The 27796-nt window shown below is 57.4% G+C and overlaps 3 protein-coding genes and 1 non-coding gene across 11 annotated transcripts; 3 read left to right on the top strand and 1 right to left on the bottom strand.

Moving 5' to 3' along the window:
* The first annotated feature begins 400 nt into the window (after window positions 1–400).
* On the top strand, window positions 401–2853 carry GALR2 (galanin receptor 2). The gene is made up of 3 exons (XM_070478456.1): window positions 401–768; window positions 2075–2680; window positions 2763–2853. Exons 1-3 carry the CDS (start codon window positions 401–403, stop codon window positions 2851–2853), a joined length of 1065 nt encoding a protein of 354 aa, XP_070334557.1.
* A 2941-nt stretch (window positions 2854–5794) lies between these two features.
* Window positions 5795–7635, top strand: ZACN (zinc activated ion channel). Its single transcript, XM_020915556.2, has 4 exons — window positions 5795–6237; window positions 6351–6558; window positions 6660–6824; window positions 7445–7635. Exons 1-4 carry the CDS (start codon window positions 5902–5904, stop codon window positions 7633–7635), a joined length of 900 nt encoding a protein of 299 aa, XP_020771215.2. The 5' UTR covers window positions 5795–5901.
* A 960-nt stretch (window positions 7636–8595) lies between these two features.
* EXOC7 (exocyst complex component 7) lies at window positions 8596–26766 on the bottom strand. Of its 8 annotated transcripts, XM_020915546.2 has the most exons (21): window positions 26626–26766; window positions 26377–26442; window positions 25046–25230; window positions 24750–24855; window positions 22150–22372; window positions 19163–19330; window positions 16225–16317; window positions 15246–15314; window positions 14130–14275; window positions 13728–13880; window positions 13402–13500; window positions 12965–13027; window positions 12647–12713; window positions 11861–11899; window positions 11072–11137; window positions 10658–10778; window positions 10362–10457; window positions 9518–9581; window positions 9258–9299; window positions 9017–9150; window positions 8596–8769 (listed from the first exon to the last, which is right to left on the bottom strand). In XM_020915546.2, the coding sequence occupies exons 1-21, from the start codon at window positions 26683–26685 to the stop codon at window positions 8667–8669; spliced, it is 2163 nt and encodes a 720-aa protein (XP_020771205.1). In that variant the 5' UTR covers window positions 26686–26766; the 3' UTR covers window positions 8596–8666. The 8 variants fall into 8 exon arrangements, with proteins under 8 accessions (XP_020771205.1, XP_020771206.1, XP_020771207.1 ...); XM_020915547.2 differs by lacking the exon at window positions 11861–11899; XM_020915548.2 differs by lacking the exon at window positions 15246–15314.
* On the top strand, window positions 24019–24125 carry LOC139039223 (U6 spliceosomal RNA). Its single transcript, XR_011492546.1, has one exon. It is a non-coding gene; the product is annotated as a U6 spliceosomal RNA (small nuclear RNA).
* Window positions 26767–27796: the final 1030 nt, after the last annotated feature.

Below are 27796 nucleotides of genomic sequence, written 5' to 3'. Positions count from 1 at the left end.
GTCCCTCCGGCGTCTGCCCGGGAGGTCAGTTCGCTGCTCAGCTCGGCACAGCCCGCAGCCGGAGGCTGGAGCGCGCCGACGACGCCGGAGGGCCGGAACGCGCTCGGCCCTCGACCCCGGGGTGGGCTGCCTGTGCCTTGGCCAGGGCGCGCCGGGGCCCCTGGGCAGCCCTTCCCCCGGCGCGGTCGGCCGCCAGCGGGATCATCCCCCACTTCGGCGGCTCGCTCCTCCCCTTATTCCCAGCGCACCCCCTTCTCCTGCCCCAGCCGCTGCGAGGCTCACTCCTCCCGCAGCTCCGCCGAGTCGCGCCGGGCGCTGCGGCGGCTGAAGCCCCGGAGCGGCGGCTCGCCAGGACCCAGACGGCTGCCGGAGCCCAGGCAGCCCCGGGGCCGGCGGCACCATGAACGGCTCGGGTGGCCTGGACACCGAGGACACGAGCGAGGCGGGAGGAGGGGGCAGCGGGCAGCCTGAGGCGGTCATCGTGCCCACTCTCTTTGCGCTCATCTTCCTCGTGGGCACCGTAGGCAACGCACTGGTGCTGGCCGTGCTGCTTCGCGGTGGCCAGGCGGTGAGCACGACCAACCTGTTCATCCTCAATCTGGGCGTGGCCGACCTGTGTTTCATCCTGTGCTGCGTGCCCTTCCAGGCCACCATCTACACCCTGGACGACTGGGTGTTTGGGTCGCTGCTTTGCAAGGCGGTGCACTTCCTCATCTTCCTCACCATGCACGCCAGCAGCTTCACGCTGGCCGCCGTCTCCCTGGACCGGTGAGCTGGCGTCCCAGGGGGTCGGGCACGCAGGCTGGGGCTGAGGAAGGGGGCTGGACTTGAGGGTCAAGGAGAGATGTGCAGAGAGGAGAGAAAGAAGGCTAGGAAGGGAGGGGCACCAGGAGGGAGTGAAAGACAAGCAGGTGTGTCGGAGGAAAATGAGGAAGGAGAATGGGGGACCTTGGTGTCTCTCTGTTAGGTGCTTCCTCAGGGACTCCAGGCTCCTCAGGAACTCAGCACCTCAGCTTTTCAGCCCATCATTGTCTGAAAAAGCATAGTGTTTCCGGGTACGAAGCGTTTTCCCATGCTGTGTTTCTTTTGAGGGTCAAGGCCCCTGGGAGGCTGGGACAGGAGGGATTGCTGTACCCAGTTCAGAGACCAAACTGGGCTTAGAAGTGATTTGCTCAGAGTGGCCCATCCTGTAATCCCGTGCCTGAAGCCAGCAGTCTGACTCCTTTCGTCAAGCTCAGGCACCTCCACCTCTCTGGCCTCCAAACCACAGTTTGCTCGGCACAGACTACTCTGGCTCCGACTGCAGAATCTGGGTCCTTTGTGAGGGCCCACGCCAAACTCCAAGCAAGCCCGCCCGAGGGGCCCTAGGTTGCTCCCACCCTACCCCACCCCACCTCTGCGCCCTACCAACAGGCCTGGAGTCAAGGGCAGGAGAGGAGTGGGCCCAAGGGTCCCCCTGAATGCTGAAGCTTGGAAGAACACCGGGATGAATCCTGGCCTGACTCTGCTATCTCCCTGACCCCCTCCGTCCTCACATTCCTTCTCTGGACAGGCAGCGAGGTGAAGCCACATTCCCCATGCACCGACCCCCACCCCCCCCAGTTCCAACCGTGTCAGTTCCCACAGCGCTAGTGGGATCCACAGAGCACCGGGTTCTCCAAGAAATCCATCCCCTCTCTACCTTGCCTGAGGCGTCTCCAGGCTGTCTCTTAGAGCGTCAGTGCGCCTGGGTCCTACCTCTGGGGGCAACATCACTGGTGAGACATCACAGCCTGCCAGAGCCTCGAAGCAGGTTTAATCTTGGGGGTGCCCGCCCGGGTGGAGTCTGACAGTGATCGTAGTCTCAGAAAGAACAGGCAGCCTTTTCTGCTGCCGAGTCCGGCCCCACGTTTGGGCGCGGCTGAGGGTGTCCCGGATGGCACTGTGCCCCTGTGCCTCTGGGCCTGTGCGGCCTCACGCTGCGCTAGAGCACTTCCCGGACGGTGAGTGTGGGACTCGAGGTGGAGGGGTCCGGCCCTGCTCCTGCGAATCCCGCCGGCTCACCTGCCGTCTCGCTTTCTGGCCTGACCCGCAGGTATCTGGCCATCCGCTATCCACTGCACTCCCGCGAGCTGCGCACGCCTCGCAACGCGATGGCGGCCATCGCTCTCATCTGGGGGCTCTCACTGCTCTTCTCCGGGCCCTACCTGAGTTACTACCGCCAGTCCCGGTTAGCCAACCTGACCGTGTGCCACCCGGCGTGGAGCGCGCCGCGCCGCCGCGCCATGGACCTCTGCACCTTTGTCTTCAGCTATCTGCTGCCAGTCCTGGTGCTCGGCCTGACCTACGCGCGCACCCTGCGCTACCTCTGGCGCGCCGTCGACCCGGTGGCAGCCGGCTCGGGGGCCCGGCGCGCCAAGCGTAAAGTGACGCGTATGATCATCATCGTGGCCGCACTCTTCTGCCTCTGCTGGATGCCTCACCACGCGCTGATCCTCTGCGTGTGGTTCGGTCGCTTCCCTCTTACGCGCGCCACTTACGCGCTGCGTATCCTCTCGCACCTGGTCTCCTATGCTAACTCCTGCGTCAACCCCATCGTCTACGCTCTCGTCTCCAAGCACTTCCGCAAGGGTTTCCGAGAGATCTGCGCGGGCCTGATGCGCCGCGCCCCGCGCAGAGCCTCGGGCCGCGTGTGCGTCGCGCCCCGGGGCCCCCACGGCGGCAGCGTGCTGGAGCGCGAGTCCACTGACCTGACGCACGTGAGCGAGGCCGCTGGGCCCTCTGCCCCTGTGCCGGCGCCTCTCCGCGGCCAGTCATCCAGCCCTGTCCCCGACCTGTCCTGGAGGGACCCAAAGGCTCCCAAAGGCATCTTGACAGCTAATTTGACCTGCGGGCACTTAGAGGGTACGCTTGGGTGTTGAAAGATTGGAGTCAGAGGCTGGGGGATTGTGGAGGGAATTTCATTTGTTAATAAAACGCGCGAACCATTCTACATGCTGTGGCACGCTGTCTCTACCTGTCTCAGGGGCCCCAGGCTCCCTGGTGAGAGGCCTCTGGGACTTCCCAGGGGAGCTCTGGATGGATGAGTACAAGAGAGGGGCCTGCACATAAGGTAGCAGAGTTAAAATCCGAGTAGAAATCCCTAATGGATGCTGGGGAGCGTGGGACGACCTAAGATGACCTGAGGCTCTTTGCACGTGGTCATCTGGATGCGCCAGGTGTATATAGACCGAGGAAACAGCAGCTGCCAGTGAGCGGCACAAAAGCAAGCTGACTGTTGGAGCGCGCTGGACAAATCAGCTGATAACAGACTTGGCAGACTTGGACACTATGTGTGTTCTCATTAGCGTTTGTGTACAGGCGTGTGGCGGGTCCTCGCCTGTTGCCAGCTCTCTGAGGCCCTATGGAGTCACACCAACCAGATCAGTCAACCTAACCACCTTCAGCCCTTGCGTTTCCTTCCCTCCCCGCAGCTGTCTGGGACCTGGTCTCCAAGGCAGGTTTATCCTTAGGCTAGAAAAGTCACCCCCACAGCCATTGGTCCTGTTCCAGGGTGCACAGTGGTGTTTCTAAGGCACTGCTGGCCTGGGGCAGCCTGAGAAAACCGCGGGAAACAGCAATACCCCAGGGGCTTTGGTCAGAAGCTAGCCTCTGCCTGTCCCCAGGTTTGCCCCACTTCTGGAGTCCTTGAGCCAAGGCTTTTTACCTGAAAGTAGTTGTTTGAGGAGAGGCAGGGAAATCTTCAAGGGTGTGCCACCTTCACACGGTTGGGCACAGTGCACTGTGGTGAGGGTTTGGGTACTTAGCCAGGCAGGTGCCTGCTGTGGAAACCCAGGCTGCACCTGCCTAGATTGGCAGGACCTTGTCAGGGAAAGGTGTGTGTGTGTTTAGGCAGGGGCCCCATGCTTGCCTCATCTGCTTGGCATCTTGAATGTGAACACTGGTTCCAGGTGGTGGAAATGGAGCGGGGACCTGGAAGCCTGGGCAGATGCAAGCTGGGCAGGGCTGGGTCCTGAGCTTTGTCTTTGGGTGTTTGCGGAACCTGGGGTACAGGTGTGCCAAGTCTGAGGCTCCAGGGTCGTTGCACAGAACAGCTGCCTCCAACCAACTGCCCAGTCCCCCAGAGAAGTGACTGAAATAGAGGTTGTAGTCTAGGCGCTGCTGCTCCATCCAGCCCCTCCGCGTAGCCTCTCATGATGGCCCTGCGGCTCCTGCTCCATCTCGCCTTCCTCGGGCTGGGAACCACTCAGCCTTTGGCTCATCAGCAGAGCTTTAGTGCGCCAGCGTTTGGTAGGTAGAGAGCATAAGACCTTGAGCTTTGGGATTTGGGTCCCAAGGCACAGGGTGACCTCGACCTCCATCCTTCAGACTGGCCATCCCTCTCCAACCTCAACTCACCCCAGGAGGTTCCGGCTCCCATCCAGATTCCGAGCAATGGAAGCAAGCCCCTGGTGGTGGATGTGCATGTGTTCGTGTCCAACGTGTTTAATGTGGTGAGTGTCCTGAGGACCCGGGGGCCCCAAGTACTGAGCTGGAGATGGAACAGGACTCAGCCTAGTGAACGCCCGGGTCTCCTGCCTTCTTGCCACATGGCGCCCACCCCCGAGGTGACACACTGCTCCCCGCCCCCCCCAGGACATCCTCCGGTACACAGTGTCCTCCACGTTGCTGCTTCGGCTGGTGAGCATCCATGGGGGGGGGGGGGGCGGTGCTGAAGAAGGGAGAGACCCCTGTGAGTCCAGCACGGAAGTACTGGCCTTTGTCAACCTGCTAAGCCCAGGGGCACATATACACAGAGAGAGGGAGCCTTAGTAGCATCCTTGTGTCCCCAGTCCTGGCTGGACACACGCCTGGCCTTGAACTCAACTGGGCACCAGCAGAACACAGTCACGCTGCCCTGGGATGTGCTCTGGATGCCGAGACTCACTGTTCGGGAGGCGTAAGTGAGGCGGGGGTTGTTTTCCCTGGCACGGGCCAGGCGCAGCTTCCGCTATTACTCCTCTGGAGATGGGAGGTCCTCTTACTGAAGATCCCCCTCCTGGTGGCCCTGCCGGACCACTGGCACGACTCCCGGGCCCTGTGGGGCCCTACCTTCTAGAACCCCGAGGGCAGTGGATGGCAGCTGGGAACATGCTGGGGTTCCACCTCCTCCCCCTTCTGAGGGGGTGCCTGTCCCTCTGCAGCCTATGGGTGAACTGGCAGGACAAGAACCCACAGGCCCGTGTAGACAGGGACGGCCGCATCGAGTTCCACCTGGCCCTCACCACGGAGACCAACTGCGACTTTGAGCTCTTCCACTTCCCCAGGGACCAGAGCGACTGCCATCTCAGCTTCTTCGCTTTCAGCAGCACTGGTGCTGACAGGACAGGAGCTGGGGGATGAGGGGAGAGGGGAGGGGAAGCCTCTGGCCCCCAGCTAACACCTGACCTGGGGGACCAGGCCTGTGTTCACACCCATCTACCCCCTGGCTTAGAGGACCTGGGCACGCTTCTTTCACTCCGTATTTCCCACTGGAATAGCAGCTGCATCTCCCGGTCCTCCCCTGCTGTAGGTTGTGGGCCCCTCATCTTCTTCCCTCACCCCCAAAGCAATGGCTCCCAACAGCCAGGGCCAAACTGCACACTTGTGTCCAGAGAGGCGCAGGCTGCTGCAGCCTCATTCCTGGAAACATCCTGAAGGTGGAGCGACCCACTGAATAGCCCACAAACCCAGCAGGCGATGTTCATCTTGGCAGAGTAGTCCCACCTTCCCTTCCATCCCTCCCCTCTGGGAAATACCACAGCTGCCACCCCATGAATCCGAGTATTTCAGGTGTGAGATGATATACCGGTGAGCGAGTCTGTGACCATGTCCCCTGCCCCTCTGTGAAGTGGTGCAAAGTACGTTTATTTTTACAATGAAAATTCATTTTATGAATCTGAGATGGCCCTTCCTCTAAGTGGAGAAAACTTGGGGTATTGCAAAATCAGTTTGGAAAGCCCTTGGACAGACCAGCTTCCAAGTCTGCCCCCAGCAACCATCAGAGGGCTCCATCATCCCCGGGCTCCAGTCCATCCCTGCCCCTACTCCCAAGAGACATGGAGGCACAGGGTATTTCTTTCTGAGTTCACCATTCTCACCCCTCCCGCTTCAGTGACAGAGCTGGAGTTCCAGGTCCACGCAGTGAACGAGATTGTGAGTGTCAAGAGGGAGTTCATGGTTCAGGATCTGAAAATCCAAATCCCGTCCCAGCAGCTGGTACCCTGCTTCCAGGTGACGGTGAGTTGGGAGATGGCTACCGAGGGCTGAGGGGGGTGTTGGGGACGCACAGCCAGAGGCCATGGCCTCACTCTTCTATGCCCACCCCCTGGAACGCCCTGGCTTCCTTCCAGTTGCGCCTGCAGAACACAGCACTAAAGGCCATCTTAACGCTCCTGGTCCCCGGGGAGGCGCTGCTGTTGGCTGACCTGTGTGGGGGGCTGCTGCCCCTCCAGACTGAGCGCATCGCCTACAAGGTGACCCTGCTTCTGAGCTACCTTGTCTTCCACTCCTCCATGATGCAGGCCCTGCCCAGCTCCTCCTCCTGCAACCCCCTGCTAGGTAAGGCCCCAGCCCTCGCTCGGCCCGGGGCCTCTGCTCAGGTCCCGGGGCCCGCAAGGCCAGACCTGGCTCCTGACCTCTCTTCTCCACCCCATCTCCAGTTTACTACTTCACTGTCCTGCTGCTGCTGCTCTTTGTCAGCACCACCGAGACTGTGCTATTGGCCGGGCTCCTGGCCCGGGGCAACCTCAGGGCAGAGGACAGCCGCAATCCAGTGCTGAATGGGGAGCAGCAAGACCATGGGAAGCCAGGGTCTAACCCTGAAGGTGGGCAGGGCTGGGGCCCCTTCCTGGTGGGTGGAGGAGCAGGCCTAGGGGCAGAGCTGGCAGACTGGGGCTGCAGGTCACCGGGCTCTTTATAGAGGTTCCTGCACCCACCTCTGCCAGCTCCGCTGACCGGACTCCACCGTGGCTGCGCTTAGAAGCAGCAGGTGTGGAGCAGGGAGCAGAATCAGCCGCCCTAAGGCCCAGTGACTTCAGACTCCCTGGGCTTCCCAGGTGGCATTAGGGGTATAGAGCCTGCCTGCCAATGCAGGAGACGTGAGACATGAGTTCCATCCCTGGGTCCGGAAGGAGGGCATGGCAACCCACTCCAGTATTCCTGTCTGGAGAATCCCATGGACAGAGGAGCCTGGTGGGCTACAATCCGTGGGGTCACAAAGAGTCAGACGTGACTGAAGTGACTTAGCACAGGATAACCCTGTGCCTTGCACAGCCTGTCTCAGAGGGCATTTCTTCAACTCACGATGATCTAGAAGGAGCCAGACCCGAATGTTCGTTAGTTGTGACTCTGATGAAGGGGACACAGACTAGCACTCTCTGGGGTTCACCCTTGTGCACATGCAGAGCGTGCAGTATGTCTTCTTTCACTCTTCCTGTCCACACAGAAGCCCCCGGAGCAGGGAAGGGGTCCAGAAGGAGCTGGGCTGAGGCTGCTGACCACATCTTCTTCCAGGTGTATGTGGTAGGGGTGGCGTGTAGCCAGTTCATCTTCATTGTGCTCTGGATGTGGGCGACGTGCAAGTCGGACCCAGCCCCTGGAGCGGCTGCACCCCATGGCGGGCAGCCCCGGCTGTAATGGGCAGGGCCCAGGGCTGCAGATGTGGGGGGGGAGGGCTGTGATGGGGCCTCTGGAGGGGGAGGGAAGTGGACTCTCTTCCCTCAGCCTGGAGGACCCCAGGCCACCCCGAGCTCTCCTTCCTGTTAGCACATAAGCAAGGAGTGTGGAATAAACACATCACCCCAGGGCAAGGGCGCCTCTGGGGTCTGGCTTCATTTTTGCGCTCAGCTGTTCACTCTTGTTGGAGTAGGTGGGGCCCCATCTCACGTCCCCAAGCCCTGCTCTGCTCCAGACTGTCTCACCACTGTCCGCTGGTCACCCCATCCCCACACACCACCTAACTGCTCCTGCAACCGCTGCCGCTTGGCCCCGGGCCAGGAGCACTGGAGCCCCAGAGACAGGCCTGGGATGGTCAGGACCCCTTCTGTGAATTCCGGCCAAGTGCTCAGAGGGCAGGGAGAGCACTTCTACTCCAGCCACCGGGACTCACCTCGGGGGCAGAACCCCCCAGGCGGCAGGACTGTGGGGATGGGGCAGGCATTTTCTGCAATGAGTCTGAGAGCAGGTCAACCCCTTTGCTTTTCTGCAGGGCCTGGGGCTGTGGTGTGGCCTGCTCCTCTGAGCCTGACCCTCAGGCCTGGGCTGACGGGCGTTCTCCACCCCAGTCCCGAGCTGGCCCGAGGCAGGGCTACTCAGCAGCCCTCCTCCTCCCATCCCGCGAGGCAGCTGTGGGCACAGACCTCCGTCTCCCTTCTCTGTCCTTCTCGTCTTGAAGCCATCCCATGGCTGCTGCAGGCCGTGGTCAGGATCATGAACCCCAAGGTGTGGAGGAACCCCAAAGTTCTGGGAGAGCACTGCCTGGGTAGGGAATGGGGGCTGCGAGAGGAAGGGCAGAACAGGACTCGGGGGCGGGGCTCCTGGCCGAGTGGCAGAGAAAGGCCCCTGTCGCAAAGGACGCCACACTCACCCAGCCCAGAGGCAAGTCCACACCTGTTTATCTGTCCAGTGACACAGCTGCTCTGGCAGAGCCAGGCAGGGGCAGCGGCAGCTCAGGCCGAGGTGTCAAAGAGGCGATCGATCATGTCCCCCACCTGCTCCACGCGGTACTTGATGTACTTCTCCGGGTTCTTGGTGAAGGGCACGCTGCCATACCTGCCCAGGTGCTGAGGTCAGCGGGGGCAGGCCGAGCCCCTCCCCAGCTCTGCCTCAGCCTAAGGCCGTCCTAACGGGGTGCCCCTCAGTCATGTTTTGGTCTGGCCCCACACCAAAGCCATGGGCGCTGGGTCTGCCACCCGAACCCACCACCCTCTCTCCATGTTTTCTCAAGGAAAAGAGCCCAGAGGTCCAGTTGGGGCAGAGGGGGAGCATGGGGCTGGGAAGGCAGAGATGGAGAGCTCACCTGCTTAGAAAGGCCCCGTAGGTCTCCTTAACGATGCTCTTCTGGGCTTGGCGGATCTTGTCCCTCTGCTCCGTGTCGGGAATCGCCCAGGCCTTCTGGATCTTGCACAACTCCTCAAGGCCATCGTTGAAACCCTGGCCACCGAACAGGGAGAAATAGCAGTGACCCAGAGACAAATGTTTGGGTCTGTGTTGCTACAGGAGCGGCATCAATCGATGGAGGGGAGAATATCCTGACTTACCTTAAAACGCTCCTTGATCATCTGCCGCTCCTTGTCCCGAAGCTGGGGGGCCAGGGGAGATGGCAGACAAAGCGGAGCTCAGAGCAGAGGTGCCCTGCCCCTGGCTCCTACCCCCGACACCCACACCCAGGCTCCTTCCCTTCTGCCCTCCGGGCCACAGGCATCCTTGCTTTCTCATCCTGGCTGTTTATTTTTTTCCCAGAGAGACAACACAAAGCACTAGCCATCCCTCCCCTTCCCAGCCCAGGCCGTCAGCCCACCTTGACTCCAGGTTGGACCACAGGTAGATTCTTCTCGGCAATGTAGTCAGTCACCTTTAACCAACTGCCAGGAGGGAAGCACAGGGCAGAAAATGGACAGCCTCAGGCTCCTGCTCCCTTTCCTGGGGCAGGATGGTTTTGTTTTTTTAAAAATCTCTTGATCTACTGGGGTAGGTGATGAGGGCAGGGATCAGTCCAGGTCAAAACTAAGCAGAACACAGCTGAGATTTTTTTTTTTCCCCCCTTGGGAATAAAAATGTTCAAGCTGCTCGCTTTTAAAATTAAGGACAGGAAACAGAGCACTCAATAAATTGATCAAGCACTACCAACTGCACTTCACGTCAGTATCACAGCCAATTAAGATGGAGAAGCAGATGACAAAGGAGGCGCAGAGAACAGGTAAACAGGAAGGAAGGAAGAGATACAGTCACAGGGAAGAAACACCCAAAGGGAGAGAGACACACAAACTAGGAAGCAGGAGGAGAGGACCAGAGACAGCCCCGGAGAGCAAGGCTCAGCCAAGTCCAAGGGCCCTTGCGACCTTGCTCTTTGCTTGGCCAAGATGTTACCTACATCTCTGACAGTCAACCATTCTGAGCCATCACCCTTGGCAGACGACCCTTCAACAGGCTGGCAAAGCGCCACTCCCCACCAAGGAGTAGGGGGTGGGAGGGGGCTTCCCACCCACCCACACATGCGATTAAAAAGCAGAGGACTGGGGTCTATGGGGCAGCAGCTCCCTATCGCTGATGCCACTCTGACCGGGCGCAGCATCCCCAGGCTCTGGGAAGGGACATGAGTGGTGGGCACACAGGCCGGGGGTCGGGGTTGGGGGGGTCCCCACCTGCGCTGGTAGGTCTGGATCTGTTGCTCTATGTGCTCCCGATAGGAGCGCTCAGCAGTCTTCTGGGTCACAGCCACCAGCTGGATCAGCTCGGACCTGGGGCGGGAGCAGCGGGGAGAGGAGAGAGGGGAGGCCCAACAGGCTGCCGGTGGGGCCTGCCTCCCACCTCCCTGGGCCTTGGGCCCACCAAGGGTAAAGGGGTGCCCTCCCCACCGGGACACCAGGGGGCACAGCCATCCCCAGGAGGCCGGGCAGAGGCAGGTGAGAGCCGCAGAGCAGCCCCCGCGGCCACTTACTTCTCCAGGGCCTTGAGGATGTAGTTGTAGTTGTTGTGCAGGAAGATGGCGCTCAGAGCCGGGTCCTCATACACCTTGGACTTGCTCAGCAGGTTCAACTGCAGGTTGCCCAGGACTTTACCTGCACAGGGAAGGATGTGGTCACTTACCAACCATGGCAGTCTGATCTGCAAACCAACTCCCACTCGTCGCGCCTTGTCCCTCCCGGACCCGAGACTCTGCCAGACTTGAGAGCCCTTGGCCCAGCCCCCACAGCCCCCCAACCAGAGGCTAGGTTGCAATTCTAAAGGCCGGGGCGGGGTGGGGGGCCCTCAGGAGTGGGACCAGGACTAGCAGGAGCACACAAAGAGGAGAAGGGAGGGAAGAGGCAGGGAGGCCGGGTGCCGGGGCTACTGGCCGGTGGGGAGCACTCACAGATGTAGGTGCTCAGCAGACGCTTGCTGAACTCGGAGCTGTAGCTGGTGGCGGAGGAACTGGTCTCTGTGAGAGGAGAAGTCCTGTTACCGCAGCGGTGGCAGTGGCCAAGACCCTCTCTGGCCTCCCTTCGGCCCAGGGAGCAGCTGGGGAAACCCTGGGAGGGGCCGGAGGCTTCCTCAGACAGAGCTGTGTATATCTTGAGCTACGGGGCTCTCTTCCCACCAAGGGGAGCGCTTCCCAGGACTCTTCCTGGAATCCGGGGAGGCCCCTCCATGGTCTTGGGTGGTGGGGTTAATGAGCTGACCCCCAAGGACCAGCAGAAAGATGGGCAGGATGGGCGTGGGGACAGCCCCTGTCCCCGACCCATGCTGGATGGTACCATGTATCCAGTGTGTTAGCAGCAGAGTTTTAGAATAGGCTCCTGATGGCCTCTTCACCTTCTCCCCTACCGCCCATAACCTCCTCTACCAGACCAGAGGTGTCCTGCCCGCAGAGGGCAGAAGGCCAAGGAGGCGGGGAGTGGAGGAAGGGGACAGGGAGGTGCTGGACCAGCCCAAAGGGTGTAGTCAGGGTGCTGGGCACAGCAGGATGCTGTCTGCAGAAGCCCAGAGACAGAAACTGGTGGTCAGGGAGCTGAGAAGGTCAGGAGCACCCTGAAGGAACCCGTGCCCCTCTGACCCCGCTCCGACTGGGGCCCTGAGCCTGTCCAGAGGCCTCTGTCCCCAGGGAACCTCACCCACGGGGCTTCAGAGAGGGAGGATGGGGCTGCCGAGCCCTGCTGCTTACCTCGGGGGTCTAAAGGAATATTGTATGTGTCCCCAAGAACTACGCAGCGAGAGGCAGTGCGCACAGAGGGGAGGGGGGAGACAAAGGAGGAAGAAAGATGCAAAAAGTGCAAAACAGGTTAGAGACGCGGCCACCACACCCGGGCCAAGCAGCCCACGCCCCGCAGCGCCGGGCCAGACAGCAGGCAGCCCAGGCTGGCCCCGCGGGCCAGGGGCTCGCTGGAGAGTGGGCATCGGGAGAACAATAGGCCAGAGGCTGCCCCCCGGAGGCGGGCTACGGGAAGGCCCAGGGCTGGTCTCAGCGCGCGCCTCCCCACGTGCTGGCTTCCCAACCCCATCACGGACAATACCAGGCTGGCCCTGAGATGCCAGCCAAGCCCGCTCAAAGGCTCAGCCGTGTGAGACCAGGTAGGAGGAGAGGCAGCACAAGAGGAGGTGGGGAAATGCAGAAGGAGGGGGCAGCGGGGCAGGAAAGACACCTTCAGACAAGTGGGTTCTGCTCTCCAGGGCGAGGACAGCAGAGGGAGCCAGGAGGGGACGGAGGCCAGGGCAGGTGGTCAGACCCCCGCTCTCCTGATGCTGGGTCCGATGGCCCAAGAGGCTTGGGGGGGGGGGTCCCACCACAGGTCACATCTCCTTTCCACCCCCCAGGGTGAGGGGAATCTCCTCTTCCAGAGAGGGCCACTGCCCCCTGGGGGGTTAATCCCAAGTCTCCAGCCTGGAGGGAGGAATGGGGTGGGGGGGGGTGGGGGGCGTGGGGGGGCCCCCACTGGGAGGTGTCAAGTACCTTGGGAGGCCAGCATGGCACCCGCTGTCTCCTGGAAGTCCAGGAGCTGTTGCAGGAAGAGGATGGCCTGCGTGGGGAGAAAGCGGGGCCAAGGAGGTCAAGGGCAGGACCCAAAGGCTGGATCAGCCCCCACGGTGCATCCCTTCTGACCGTTCCAGGACAGGTGAGGGCAGGCGTCTGCCTGGTGAAACGGGTGTCAGCAAGCTTCCTGCTTCACCCTGTGGGTCTGGCCTCTGGGGAAAGGCCCTGTCTGCAGGGGGCACTCAGCACTCCCAGCCCACCTGCCAACCGCACCCCAGGAGCCCCGGCAGCACCTACGTTGCTCGTGAGCTCGTGCACGGTGCCGTCCTTGGGCATGTTGTATTCCTTGTCTGGGTCGTTCTGTGGGAGAGACAGCCTGAGTCCCTGCAACAGCTCCTAAGCAGGCCCGGAGCCCACCCCGCGCCCCAGCCTGTGGGCCCACAGCGCCACCTCCTGGCGGACGAGTGTCAGGACACCCCCAACGGGCACAAAAGCGAACAAGTCGGACCTACAGGAGCTGATGCCTCCGGTGGGGCCTCTGGAGCCCCTGGGAAAGAAAGGGAGGCCCATGGGTACTGACAGGCGACTGGCAGCATGGCCGGCCGGCTTCCCTTCAGGGCAGGCCCGCCCCGCTTAGAGGCCTGCTCTCAGAAGCGGTTCCTGAGCCCGGTCGCCAGTGGCCCTGCCCACAGCCCCGCCAGCCAGCCTGGGTGGCGTGGACAGAGGAAGGGCACCTTGATGTTGTCGGCGAAGTCCTCCAGCGCTTTGGCTCCCACGGTCTCCATGGAGGTGATGAGGCTGGGCAGCTTGTTCTTGGTGCTGGCGGCCGTGCCCTGCGGATGTAGCCGCGTGGCTGCACAGGGTTCCAGAGCCCTTCGCCTTCCCAGCCCCCGCCCTGGGGACTGTCTCTTCTCACTCCCTCGAGAGCACCTCCACCCACCCAGGGCTCCGGGGAAGCTGCCACTGCTCCCCCTCTGAGCAAAGGCTGGGGCCAAGAATGCGGTTCTTCCGGGAGGCCCTGCTAGGCGGCGTCCCCAAGGGTTCCCCTGCTCCCACGTACCTGGAGCACCTGGTCAAACTCAGGCTTGGTCTGCTTGAGGTGCCGCAGAATGGGGAAGACGGTGAGCACAGCCGAGAAGTCGTGTCGGATGATGGCCTTGCGGGCGGCCACCACAATGTTCTCGCCTTCCAGCATGAGCCCGTCCAGAGCGTCCTGAGAGAGGGGGGCAGGGGCAGGGCTCAGGGGAGGGGCAGCCAGCTGGCTCCCACGGCCGGTGAGGGCACCTGGAAGGGTGTTGGGGGGAGTGTACCTCCAATCAGGACACACCACCCAGTTCAGAGGCCCCAGGATCGGGGTGGAGGCAGTGGTTGGAGTTAAGGGCTATGAACCTGGCTTGGACTCAAGCTTCTGCAGGGACAGCTCTCACTTGGGGCGTCTGGTCGGGGCGGGGCGGGGCCAGACCTGTATCAAAGAGTCGAAGGTCTTTTTCTGATGGTGCTCAGGGATGACGTCCGTCAGCAGCTGGTACTCGCTCTGGGCCAGCTTGACAAAGGCACTGACGCAGTGAATGTAGGCATCGGTCTCCACGTCCAGCATGTCGTCTCTCCCTGGGAGGACAGTAGGGCCCCTGAGCTACTGGTTTGGGGTAGCCCCTCTCCCTGCTGGGGTGCGGGCCGCGAATCTCTCCAGCTTCTTGGCTGCAGCCAGACTGGCAGCAGATGGGAAGACTGCTGGCAGAAAGCTGAGAGGACTCCAGCAGAGCCGCCAGGGTTGGAGGGGGAAAAACAGGGGCTGAGTCCAGCCTTTGTCTGAGCTTCATTTTCCGCTCTGCTGTGGGCAGTATTACCGTCCCAGAGTGTCAGGTACAGGAGATGTGGGGGAGATGGATTCAAGGACAAGAAGACCCTTCAGTCGACTTCCCATGAGAACACACACCTGACCTGACCCCAGAACGGGGGATTCTGAACTGTACTGGGGAGATGACACCCAGGGATGGGCAAGTGGCAATGTCCACCCCGAGGAGGCGGGTGTCATCTCAGAAGATGCTGGGCCTCTGAAGGCAGACACCGGCCTGACCAGGCCTTCTGGAATGTATGAAAAGGCGGTGGGCCCTGGTCTCTGAGGCCAGCTGACATGGAATCAAAGTTGGAGAGCAGGCCACATGAGCCCCAGAGGGAGGGTTGCTTGGTCGTCAGCTGCCCCTGGAGGAGCGGGGGGTCTCTCCACAGTACTGGAGGCTGGGGCCGTGGTGTCTGCGGGCGACTGGATGCTACGTGCCAAGGGACGGGCTCTGAGGGGGTCAGAGTCTTGGAGCTGCTGCTGGAGTCAGGTGCGGGTGCTCGCTACCCTCCAAGGGGGCCACCTGCAGCTCCTGCCCTCGGCCCAGCCTGCACTCCCATCTGGAGAGAGGCAGGGAGACCTAGTGCCCGAGAAAGGGAGAGACCGGGGAGACAGAGAGAGGCGAGTAGGCCTGGCTCGTCCTCGGAGCGGAGGCTGGCTGAGCAGCGGGAGCAGGCCCTCCAGGGGGTGGCCGGGAGTGTGGCGGCGGCGGCCCGCGGGCTGGGCTGCGGTACTCACCGGCCAATGGCCCGGCCTTGTCGTTCAGGGCCTCGGACAGGTGCTTAACTCGGAAATCATGCTCGTGACCTAGCGAGACGTCAGCCGCAAACACAAGCAGCGTTTATCCAGGGGTGGGGTAGCTGCCTCTCGGGTTGGGGGCGAGGGGGCGTTGGGAAGAAGCCCTCAATCTCCAGGGGGGATATGAGATGGGGTGTAGTGGGGGGCACTGGAGAGGGCTCTGAGCCCCTCCTCTGCCTCAGACCACCTCGGGAACAGCCGTTTCAAGCCTGACTTGCAGTGCCTAGACCACCCTTGGGAGCCGGTTTCCCCAAACCCGAAGGCTGAGAAAGCTGTGAGGACCGCAGAGGGTTTCTGGAGAGTTTCCGGCAGCCACAGAAGATCTGATGCTCAGCCCCAGGAGCTGTGTCTCACCGTATTTGGGGAGAGGTCCAGTTAGAGAAATGTCACTGCCCAATGAATGGGGACAGGCTCCTTTTGTCCCCCAGGGTCATTCTTTTGAAGGCGGACCTGGTCCACTGGGGCTGGGCTGTCCCCACTCTGATGGGAGACAGGGGGGACACAGGCTGCCCGTCTCCCACAGCACATGGTCCCCTTTCTGAAGGTGGGGGGTGGCAGAGGGCAGCCGGCTTGGTCCTGCCACTGCTGGTCTGAGCGTGAAAGGGCTGCCCGTGACAGAGAACTTTCTGTCTCAGAGTTCATACAGGAGACAAGAAAGACAGACAGGATGGGGAGGGGGCAGGAAGCCTCCGGGGGTGGGGCAGAGCCGCCGTCAGCCAGACAGGACTGGGCCGAGACCACAAAGGCAGCCAGCCACTGGGGGTCTGCGGCCCCAGGGGCCTCAGTTACCCCCCTGCCCCCCGCCCCTCTCAGGCTTGCGCCAGAGGCCCTCGGGGGGGCGGGTGGAGGCTCTGCCCTGCCACGGGAGTGGACACATGGTAGAGGAGGAGGGAACTGGAGAGGAACACGGGGTGATTACCTTCCAGAGGAATGAGGTTAGAGCCCCCCTTTTTCCCATCTAGACCATGCTGGGAATATTGTTTCAGAAGGTTCTGAGCCTTACGGATCGTCCCTGTCACCAGAGCCACACAGAGAGGAGACAAGAAGACCTAGGAAATGAGCAAGAGAAAACAGCAGCAGCCCTCCACCGGCCCCTTCCCCCAGGCCTGCACCCACCCCCAGCAGTGAGCACACCCGGTGGCCATCGCTTCCAGTGGGCCCCTCCCGGGACCACCGGAGGCCCTGCCGGAGGAGACATTTTGTTCCCCCAGGGGAGCTCCTGGTTCTGCCAGTGACCCTCATGGTTCTGGATCTGCGTTCATTTGAGGAAATGCAGCGGGTGAAGGAGATGAGATGGGCAAAGATCCACCAGGAGAAGCCAAAAATCAAAAAAAAAGAAAACAACAGTACTGAGTAGCACTTAGATTATAGGCCCTGGGACAGAGGAGCAAGTCATGGAGCTGTCGAGCCCAGAAAGGGAGATCCTGGGGACACCTCGAGGCCCTCAGTTCCTCTCCAAAGGGCAGGCCGAGTTCTCCGGGCATGCTCAGTGCCAGCAGCGGCCGAACAGTAGCCCACCGGAAGCAGGAAGCCCAGGAGGCGGTGAAAGGGGACTGGGCTCCCAGGGACAGCAGTGGGAGGCTTGGAGATCCAGAGGCAGAGTGGCCCACACACCAGGGGAGGGACCCGAACCATCAGAGCTCATCAGGGAATGACTCAAAAGCCAAGGAGAAGTTAACAGAGGCCACCACACAGAGAGCTGGAGGGGGAGGGCTGCAGGACAGGGGGCATGCTCTTGGCATGGGGGGAAAAAACCAACAGTTAGTATCACACGTGAGAACAATGAAAACAACACTGCAGTGCCCACAGCCTCTCGGGCCAGCTACCTCTACGGGAGCGAGACAGCTCAGGGCAGGACATGTGGGGGGAAATGAAACAGCATTCCAAACAGATGTGTGCAACTGCCTCGTTAGCAAAGCTGGGGGCAGGGGGGGCACCCGTGAGGGCAACTCGGGTCCCTCTCCCCTGGGGACTCCTGGATGCCCCCCCACCCCGGCATCTCTGAACACAGTGAGGCTGCTTGGGTCCTGGCAGCTCCCCAAAAGGCTGGGGGAGGCGGGACATTTCTCTCTGTGTGCACCAACCACAATTAGCTACTAACATGCGAGTCTGGGGCTCCGGTTCAGCATCCGTCTCGCCGCATTCTCCGTCTGCAGCGAGCGGCCACACTAATGAGCCAATTGGTTTCCTGCCCCACAGCTGAGGGGGAGCAGATGGGCCTGCGCGGCCTTCAGGAGCCTCGCCAGCACGTCTGTGTGGATGTGGGCTGGGGACATTGATCTGGCAGCCGCCAAGCCCATCAGGTGCCCAAGTAACCTCGGACAATGCTGAGGTCGGTGTCTGATTACCCACTGCGCCTCCCAGCTTCGCTCCTCAAGAGCTGGGAATCATGTCCTGGGGGCCTGCCTCCCTAGTTTCTGACATCAGTTCTGAGCCCCCCCCCCACCCCCAGCTCCTGACAACTCTTGAAACCCCACGGAAACCAGAGGGACCCTCACAGCTACAGTCCTCTCAGGAGGCTCGAAGCCAAGCCTGCTTTAGGTCCGGCGGGAGTTCCCCCGCAGGGCCAGCAGTGCTCCTGGATGCAGTCCGGGTCCTGGGGTGCCCGTCGGAGAAGAGAGAGAGGGGAGGAGAGCGCAGGCCTGCCGAGGCCCGAGGAGCCCCACAGCCTCACTGAGCCGAGGCAGAGAGATGGACAGGCCCATGTGGCAGGCGGCTGCAGCCACGCAGGCAGCCTTAGCAGAGTTTGCAGTCAGTTCTCCCGGGGGGGCGGTCAGGACATCCACACTAGAGGGGAAGGGCCCCCGGCTTCTCTCACGCCCTGCCCACTGGTACCCTGCCTAAGGGCAGCCTCTGCTCTGCCGCATCTCCAAACCCTGAACAAAGGCCTGAGGAGGAGCGGGTTTTCAGGGCAACCTGAACAGGCAACCCTGCTCTCTGAGGGGCAGGGAGGGAAAGCGCTGTCACGAAGGACGGTCCCACCAGTGCCTCGGGGCATGTGCCGGCACCAGCAGCTGGACTGGGTGGGCTGAGGCAGGAGCAGACCCCGGCCTCACTGGTGCGCTCTCTCTCCCTGGGGTCTGCAGCGGTCCCTCACCCCGGAAGACCCCAGGCTCTCAAGGGCAACATCTCTCAGCAGCTAGACACAGCCAGGCTTGCCAAGCGGAAGATGACACACGGGGACAATGTTTACCTAGAGCACAGATTACGGGGCACACGATGCCGGGAAGAAGGCCAGACAGTGAGCTGTTCGCCCAGGACACCCGAAGCCCAGGCCTCTCGCACCTCAACGACCCTCCCCCGACTCCCCACGGCTGGACACGAGCTTCGAGTGGAACCCAAAAGCCCGATTGTGTCCTTCGGCGAGGATGGCCTGGATTTTTTTTTTTCCTGGATGGATGGACTGTGAGAGTACACTCTCCCCTCTCCACTTTTTAACTACGTATCACGTCATGTGGCCTGGGCTTCCTGGAAGGTGAAGGCTGCCGTGCCTGCCCCTGGCCCATTCCACGGTTTTGGTGGTGGCGGCAGGCCTGGCCTTTCCACAAGATGACGGAGGGAGTTCCAGGGTGCCCAGCGAGTGGCTAACCCCGCACGCCCATCAGCCCACCTCCCCAGGCCTGTGACCCTCCGCTCCAAGGACACTTAGGCAGCCCCAAGACTCGCGAAAAAGGAGCTCACTGGAGGCCTTGCTGGGTGGGCAGACACCTGCTTTCTGTCCTGTGTACCTACAGTCAGGGGTACTGTGAGGACAAGCTCTAGAGGGGCCGACGCTGCTCACCCCAGGGGGGGCCTGGGCAACCCAGGTCCCACGTGGCCCTCTGGATGGTTCTGAGGTGGGTCGGGTGGGGGCTCACCTGGCCGCTTCACTGGCTTCTTGGTGGGTGTGTCTTTCCTCTTGTTGGGGATGGCGGGGGAGTAGGGGACCCCGGAGGAAGAACTGCTCTTCCGGAAATGCTCCTTCAGGCCTTTGATGGAGCGGTCCAGCTGGCTGGAGCGGATCTGGTAGTAGACGTTCATGAAATCTGAGGGGAGACAGGCGACAGATGAGGTCCCTGACCCTGGCCCAGGAGCCTCCCTCTCCCCTCCAGACACAGCTCCTCAGGGCAGCAGTGGGTACCTGCTATTGCTACCTGCGAACCTCTTCCTAGCAGCCCCCAATGCGTCCTCGTCCCAAATCAGGCAAAGTCTTATGAGGGAAACTATCCCCCAACAGAACCAACAGTTAGCTGTGAGTTTTGTTTTCTGTTGTTTTTTTTTTGCTGTGCCACACAGCATGTGGTTCTTGGTTCCCCGACCAAGGATGGAATCCGTGCTCCCTACAGTGGAAGCAGGGTCCTAACCACTGGACCACCAGAGAGCTCCCTTTGAAAGTAAGGTTTTTTTATTTTTTATTTCATTTGTTCATTTTTGGTAACACCTCGAGGCTTGTGGGATCTTAGTTCCCAGACCAGGGATTGAACCCAGGCCCCCAGAAGTGAAAGCAGAGTCCTAACACACTGGACTGCTAGGGAATTCCTGGTTAAATTTTTTTTAGATTAAAAAAATACAAACTTGACAGCCAGCTTCAACTTCGTAAGAGGTCAAAGGATGTGATTTCTGGGTGGGGAAGATGCCCTGGAGAAGGGATAGGCCCAGTAGGCTTGGTCTTCCCTGGCGGCTCAGTCAGTAAAGGATCTTCCTGTAATGTGGGAGACTGGGGTTTGATCCCTGAGTCAGGAAGTCCTTCTCCCTGGCGATGGAAATGGCAGCCTATTCCAGTATTCCTGCCTAGATAATCCCATGGACAGAGGAGCCTGGTGAGGTAAAGTCCATGGGGTTGCAAAGAGTCGTACATGACTTCAGCGACTGAGCATGCAAAGGATGTGAGCAATGTATAGGCAGTAAAGAGACTATAAATGTCAGTAAATGAAAAAAACAGATCATTCTTTAGCTGTGAATGAAGTGAAAATTTTAAAAAACTAGAGGATCATGATAGCCCAGTCAAATAGCTAAGATAAATGAAGTTAAGGAAGAACAAACAGCTGGAGGATTGTCCACCGGTCAGTCCACTGGCCCCATCTGCCCAGAGAGGAACGTAAGATGGCAAGAAGGTTATAGATCTACTCAGACAGCTCTACCTGATAACTGCACCTTTGAGAAAATAACCCAAAGAACTTCCTAAATAAGAAGAGCAAGCAGTACAAGCATGTTCACTCTGGCACTTTATCAACACTGGAAAATTAGAAAATAAAAAAAGTTCAAATGAGTGAGGAAAAAAGATACAGATGCCATGGTACACTTCAGCAGCTCTGAACCAATGTGTCACCAGCATGAAAAATGGACCAAAGCACAGAGGCTCTGGCTGAAGGAGGCAGAGGGGTCTGGAGGCATCCACTGGCCTCCCTTATCTCAAGTTGAGCCCCTGGATCGCTCCTGGCAACCCCTCGGCTCCCAGAGTGCAGTTCGTGAGCCACAGACAAGCCTGTGTGGTTGGTACAGGCAGCCCTGAGACCTAGTCCTCGAGAAGGAGGGGGACAGTGATAAGGCACAGTGACAGTTGGTACGTGTACACACTACCAAAGGGAAGAAGAATGTGGAGGACTAAGTAGCTTAACATTGAATATTCATCAGTTTTTCTAAATTTTTGCTTAACTCAAGAGTTTTTTTTAAAAATCCTGGGACACAATGTTCATCGGAGCACTGTTTATAATAGCCAGGACATGGAAGCAACCTAGATGCCCATCAGCAGACGAATGGATGAGGAAGCTGTGGTACATATACACCATGGAATATTACTCAGCCATTAAAAAGAATTCATTTGAATCAGTTCTAATGAGATGGATGAAACTGGAGCCCATTATACAGAGTGAAGTAAGCCAGAAAGATAAAGACCATTACAGTATACTAACACATATATATGGAATTTAGAAAGATGGTAATGATAACCTTATATGCAAAACAGAAAAAGAGACTCAGATGTATAGAACAGACTTGTGGACTCTGTGGGAGAAGGCGAGGGTGGGATGTTTCAAGAGAACAGCATCGAAACATGTATATTATCTAGGGTGAAACAGATCACCAGCCCAGGTTGGATGCATGAGACAAGTGCTCGGACCTGGTGCACTGGGAAGACCCAGAGGGATCGGGTGGGGAGGGAGGTGGGAGCGGGGACCGGGATGGGGAATACATGTAAATCCATGGCTAATTCATTTCAATGTATGACAAAAACCACTGCAATGTTGTAAAGTAATTAGCCTCCAACTAATAAAAATAAATGGAAAAAAAAAATAAAAAAATAAAAAATAAATAAAAAATAAAAAAAAAATAAAAATCCTGGGACAGGCCAAAGAAATGATGGGACCAACACACCACAGAATATTACACAGCTGTCAAAAAGAATGAAGCAGATATACATGTACTGTTATGGAATGCTCTCAAGGCATGTCACTAAGTTAAAAAAAAAAAACAGAAAACAATTTTCAGAGACTGTTTAGTGTGCTTCCTTCCACCTGGGAATGAGGGGGAGACAGCCACATATTTACTCTCTCACATACAAACAAAGATTTTTTTGGAAGGGTGTAAATAACCTTAACAGCACTCATCTTTGGGTTATGCTGTAGGCATCAGGGAAGTGGGGAGGTGAACTTCTGTTTTCCACCTAAACCTTTCTGTGCCATTTGAAATTTGTATAATTAATTGAAGAAAAAAAAAGGAAAGAAACAGGAAAGGAAGGTATATAAAGAAACGCTTGGATTTGCTAGATTCACAATTTGACACATACGCTAGGGATTTACGGCTCACACTGCTTCCTACTAAACTCCTTATCAAAGACATGCAAGTGGATTAAACCAGACCGCCTCACCTTGGTTGCGGCCGTATTCCACCAGCCAGCGGGAGATGCGGACCACGTCGTGCAGCACGCTCTCGGGCAGGTGCTCCAGGGGCACCTCCTCCTGGAGCTCCAGGTCCTCCTCACCACCGATCAGATCCAGGATGAGCACTGGGGACACCACCTTGCTGTGCCGAGTCATCAGGCTGCGGAACTCGGACTCCAGGGACTCCTTCCCCCGCTCAAACAGCAGCTTCTATAGGGCGAAGGGAGACAAGGAGGGAAAGATAAGGGTCCTCAGCTGCTCCAGCACTCAGCCAGCTCTCGCCTCCCCATATCCTTCCTTTCCCTTCCTGCTTCTGGGGCTCAGGCCTCCTCCACCTTCACTTCCTTTTTCCCAGAGAAGAAACGCTCGGAAGCCTTCCTTGATTATTTCTTTCCCTTGTGTTCTCTTAAAATGTATGCTTGCAGGTGAAACCCAGAGTTTTACAAGAAGTAGGTGCTTACAGGCATCAGCTGATTATTTTCTCATTCCACCATTAATTTGTGTCCTTGTTAGAAAAGCGTTTGCAAAAGAAAAAAACACAGTTAAATTGGATGTCAAAAACTTTTGTGCTGAAAATGATGCCATCAAAAAAGTGAAAAGAGGGGGACTTCCCAGACTGTCCAAGGCTTAAGACTCCGTACTTCCACTGAGGGAGGCAAGGGTTCAATCCCTGGCCAGGGAATTGAGGTCCTGAATGCCATGCTGTGAGCCCCCTCCACCCCAAAAAAGTGAAAAGACAATCCATAGAATGAGAGGAAATATTTGCAAATCATGTATCTGATAAGTGACAGGTATTCAGAGCAGATAAGAGAATCAAAAACACGCCCACACAAAAGTATGTACACAAGTGTTCATAGCAACTCTGTTCATAACCACCAAAAAGTGGAATGATCATCAAGTGATGGATGGACAAACAAACTGTGGTAGATCCATAGAATGCAATACTATCCTGCCCACTATTCCATCCCACAATGGAATGAAGTGCTGACACACATTACCACACAGATGAACCTTGTAAACAGGCAATTTGAGAGAAGCTAGATTCAAAAGGTCACATACTGTGTGATTCCATTTACAGAAGTCCAGAATATGTAAAAGTACAAAGAAAACAGCTGAGGGAGTACTAGTGGCGGGGTGAATGGCGGAGGTGAGGGAAGAAGAGTGACTGTGAATGTGTTTCTTTTTACAGGGGATGAATATGTTATGAAATTTATTCCAGGGATGTTGCATGACTCGGTGATTATTAAAACTACTAAATTACTGATTACTAAAACTACTAAGTTTTATACTTTAGATGAGTAAAATTTTGTTGGTATGTGAATTATATCTCAATAAAGATGCTTTAAAAATAGAGGAGTTGGAGTGTTTCTGCTTACTTGAAAAGTAAGTCCTCTAGGGTAAACCCAGAGTTATAGATTTTTTGTCTTCTCCTTCTCTAGACCACTCCCATGCCCAATTCTAGCACAGAGCTCATCACTCTGTGATCTGAACTTGGTAGAGACCCTCAAGAACAAAGTTCTCCAACCCCTGACATTCCAATCTCTGAGTCGAGGCTGCCCACTGATGGGCTGCAGTATACTGGTTATACTGGTGTGTCCCCTCTGGGTTACTGGTATGACAATGGACTGATCCTGTCAGTCTTCTGTGTAGCCAGGTGGCAATGGTTATACAACAACATGAATGTCACTGAACTGTTCCCTTAAAGGTGGTTAAAAATGGTAAATTTTATATTATGTATTTTTCACTACAATAAAAAAAAACCCATGCATTTATAAAAAATCAAATGTTAAATTTATATTTCATAAGTAAGTTGTAATGTGTGTTCTCTGGTGGCTCAGTGTTAAAGAACCTGCCTGGTGCTTGCTTCGGCAGCACATACACTAAAATTGGAATGATACAGAGAAGATTAGCATGGCCCCTGCGCAAGGATGACACGCAAATTCGTGAAGAGTTCCATATTTTTACAGATCACCAGCCCAGGTTGGATGCATGAGACAAGTGCTCAGAGCTGGTGCACTGGGAAGACCCAGAGGGATGGGGTGGGGAGAGAGGTGGGAGGGGGGATCAGGATGGGGAATACATGTAAATCCATGGCTGATTCATGTCAATGTATGGCAAAACCCACTACAATATTGTAAAGTAATTAGCCTCCAACTAATAAAAACAAATGAAAAAAAAATTAAAAGGTTAAAAAAAAAAAAAAAAGAACCTGCCTGCCTATGCAGGAGATCTCTGGGTTGAGAAGATCCCCTGGAGAAGGAAATGGCAACCCACTCCAGTATTCTTGCGTGGGAAATCCCATGGACAAAGGAGCCTGGCAGGCTACAGTCCATGGGGTTGCAAAAGAGTCAGACACAACTCAGCAACTAAACAACAACTTATAATTTAGTTAAATTATTAAAATGCAATCAAAATATATACCTGTAATTCCTGAAACAGAGATTTTAATGTCTGTAGTATGTGCATAGTACTATATACTTCTGTTTATTCTACTATATTATCTTTCAGCTGCTTCAGCTGTCACTCATGAGACCCAGGCAGGGATTGGTGTCTCCCGACCTCACACATCACTCTGCTGGCCCCTTACCACTTTGTTGAGCTCTGGGCTGTCTGGGCTATTGTCCTGGAAATACTCCACAGCCTTCTGAATCTTGGCCATGCTTCCCAGGTACTCCTCTAGCCTACCTGTGGGGCTGGAAAGGAGAAGAGCCATATTAGCCTGGGCAGATGGAAGATAAAGAGGAAGGACTAAGGGAATGGTATTTGAAAATGGGAGAACAGAATTAACACTGGGGACTCCAGGCTTATATATATTCTACCCCCTCTTCCAAAGCCCAGTGGTCCAAGAGGCGTTAGGAATGTGACCCTCTGGCCCAAGCTCACCCCTCCCTGATGATCTTCTCAGTGTCACTGGCCACGTGATAGTAGCTGATGACATGGTCCAGACAGGACAGGGTCTTCTCGACATTCTCCTGCAGCCGCTGCAGGTTCTCCGTCTGCTTGTGCACAGGGATGATGGAGTTCTCCAGCTTCATCAGGCGACTCTCAAAGGATGACAGGATAGACACCTGCGGGGGGAAGCCCCGTGCTCTCAGGCCTCAGGGTTGTCCGAGAACTGCTTCTGCCAAAACTGCCAGGTCTTCAGCATGCTACCTTTTCTCTGGTTTTCTAGACAGTAGGCTCCAAGAGGAGAGGGACAAGGTATACCTATCCCCCACTGTATCCCCAGGATCTACCACATGCCTGGCAAATCAGAGGTGGCCCAAATAAATTGGCTGAAGTTCGATTTGAAGGTAAGGCAAGCATTACATTAACTCCTTAGAAAATCACTTCAGGATAGCTTCCCTTCCACCCCTTAAAGCCAGATTTCAATTTCTGTTCTCTCTGATGCTTTCCTAGACTAAACAGGAACTAGTTTCATACAGAGTAGCCTCAAATGCATTCCTGGTACCTTCAAACCCCCTCTCTCTAAGGCTAAATCGCATTAAGTAAGGACTAGCACTTGATGACTGTTTTACTGAATACATACCCACATTTCTATCTACTACTCATTTTGGGTTTTCCAGTCTCTTTTAGGAATAAGAAAGGAAGTTCATATTTATTGAGTACCTATTGTATACCAGATACTGTGCAAGAGGCATTTCCATGCATTAGCTTCCATGACCTTCACAGCTGCAATGGAGATTGGCATTGTCTATTTTAGCAGAGGAGGTCACTGAGGCTCAGAGTTACCTGTCAGGAGCCACACACAAATAAGTGGAGGGGCGAGGACTAGATTCCACATCTGTTTGATTTCTGGCTCATTTTACCCCTCCAGCTCCCCAGAGTGACAGCTGAGTCTCCTGCCCTCAGTAATCTCAGAAGTGGTAACCCCACCGGTGATACCCACACTTGAATTGAGGGTGACGCATGGCCAGTACCCAGCCCACTTAAGTAAGTCTCACTAAATGTTTGCGGAAGGAGAGAGATTAAAATGGAGAACTTAGGCAGAAAGCAGAAAGTCCAGGCCAGTGGGGGGCTGCAGCATCCTCAGCGAAGGGGCGGGCGAGGGGAAGAGAGTGTAAGAGAAGTGTAACACTGTTGCTAGAGAAACCCAGACGTTACCACCCAACACCACCCAGACCAGAACCCTCAGGCTTTGGGTACCAAAACCACTGGGTCGCAGGGTTCTCGCTCCAGCGTCTGGAGGCCCTCCCAGCTGAGGGGTTACTCACCATGTTCTTGGTGAGCTGGTCGCTCTTCTCCAGGCTGTCTCGGATGAAGGACAGCGTCTCCTCCTCCTGCGGGGGTGAAGGGAGGACATCACCAGAAGCTAGAGACCACCGCATCCCGGCTCCACAGCCTCGCCCCGACCCGATTTCCTGGTACCCGGCCCCCTTCCACGCCTGCTACCTCCCTGAGTAGACGCCCGGCCCGGATCTCGGACCCTTCCCTCACCTCCCCCACCACCTCCCCAGCCCGACCTGTTTCAGCTTGTCCTCGATCTCCCGCCGCCGAGCGGACGCCTCCTGCGGGGGGATCATGACTTCGACCCTCCCTGCGTGTGGCTCCCACAGCCCAGCGTCTCCCTTCAGAAGGCCCTCTCGGCTCCCGTCCCTGTCACACCCACTTCCGCCCGTGGCCCCTCCCCGGTCGCGCTTGCCGCCATGTTGGGAGTGGCATGCGGAAGTTCGCCTGCGTGGAACTCAGGGACGGGGGACACGACAAGTGGCCATCTTGGGTGTGTCGGGGAGTTGCGGCTGGGTTTCATCTTGATGCGCGTTGCCACCCTCATCAGAGAAGATTCTCTAGCGGTGTTTTGTCCCGCAGCTGGCACAACAGTTACAGCTCACTTGCCGTCTTCGTGGGAAGGCTGACTCTTTTCACAAAGATCAATAACAAATTCGTTTCTCTAGATCGGAGTCCGGATGCAGGCACAGATGTTGCGTTCCCCCGCAAAGCACAGCACAGAGCTTGTCACACAGCAGGCGCCTAATGTGTGTTCATTTAATGACCAAGGGGCCTGTCCCTCTTCGGTCCTAAATGCTCTCATGGAATGGGCCCTGTGTGCAAGTCCTGGCCCGGGCAAGGAATGGTCGCCCATGGCCCCAGAGGCATCCACAACTACAATCCCGACTTGTGAGGGGCTCGGCCAGATTCCTGGGGTAGGAGGAGTTCTAGGAGCACTCATCCCGGGCACTGGAATGGGGCCAGAGAGGAGCTCCTAGCTCCACACTAAGGTGTCTGTTTTGGAGAGAGATACATGGTTTTATTTGCTGGGGGCAAGGGCTGGGCCGGGGGTAGAGAGTGGCTTCAGCGGTGTGTTTTCCCAGGTCTGAAAACAGTGCAAGGGAAAGGCTGAAAAAGCCCAGACCTGTCCGAGGAGTTGGGACCCAGGTGGTGTTCTCGGTGATGGAGACGTTGAGGCCTGTCTGCGGGTACTCAGACACAGGGGAGCGTTTCCCACAGGGCCTCTGGGGAAATCAGAAAGGCTTGGAGGGCTGGTAGGGACCCTCCTGCAAGGTGCCAGAATGTCTCAGCTCCTTTGCCCAGAGTCTCCTCTCATTAGTTCCGGGCCAGCCAGGGGTAGGGAGGTGGCCCTGGATCAGGGTTCCTGCAGGGATGAATGTTCTGGATTCACCACAGACACAGCTC

This window comes from Odocoileus virginianus, chromosome 17, assembly GCF_023699985.2.
Source record: "Odocoileus virginianus isolate 20LAN1187 ecotype Illinois chromosome 17, Ovbor_1.2, whole genome shotgun sequence".
In the NCBI taxonomy this organism is placed as follows: Eukaryota; Metazoa; Chordata; class Mammalia; order Artiodactyla; family Cervidae; genus Odocoileus; species Odocoileus virginianus.
The sequence above is the reverse complement of the archived record's forward strand: the minus strand, read 5'-3'. Positions and strand labels throughout refer to the sequence as shown.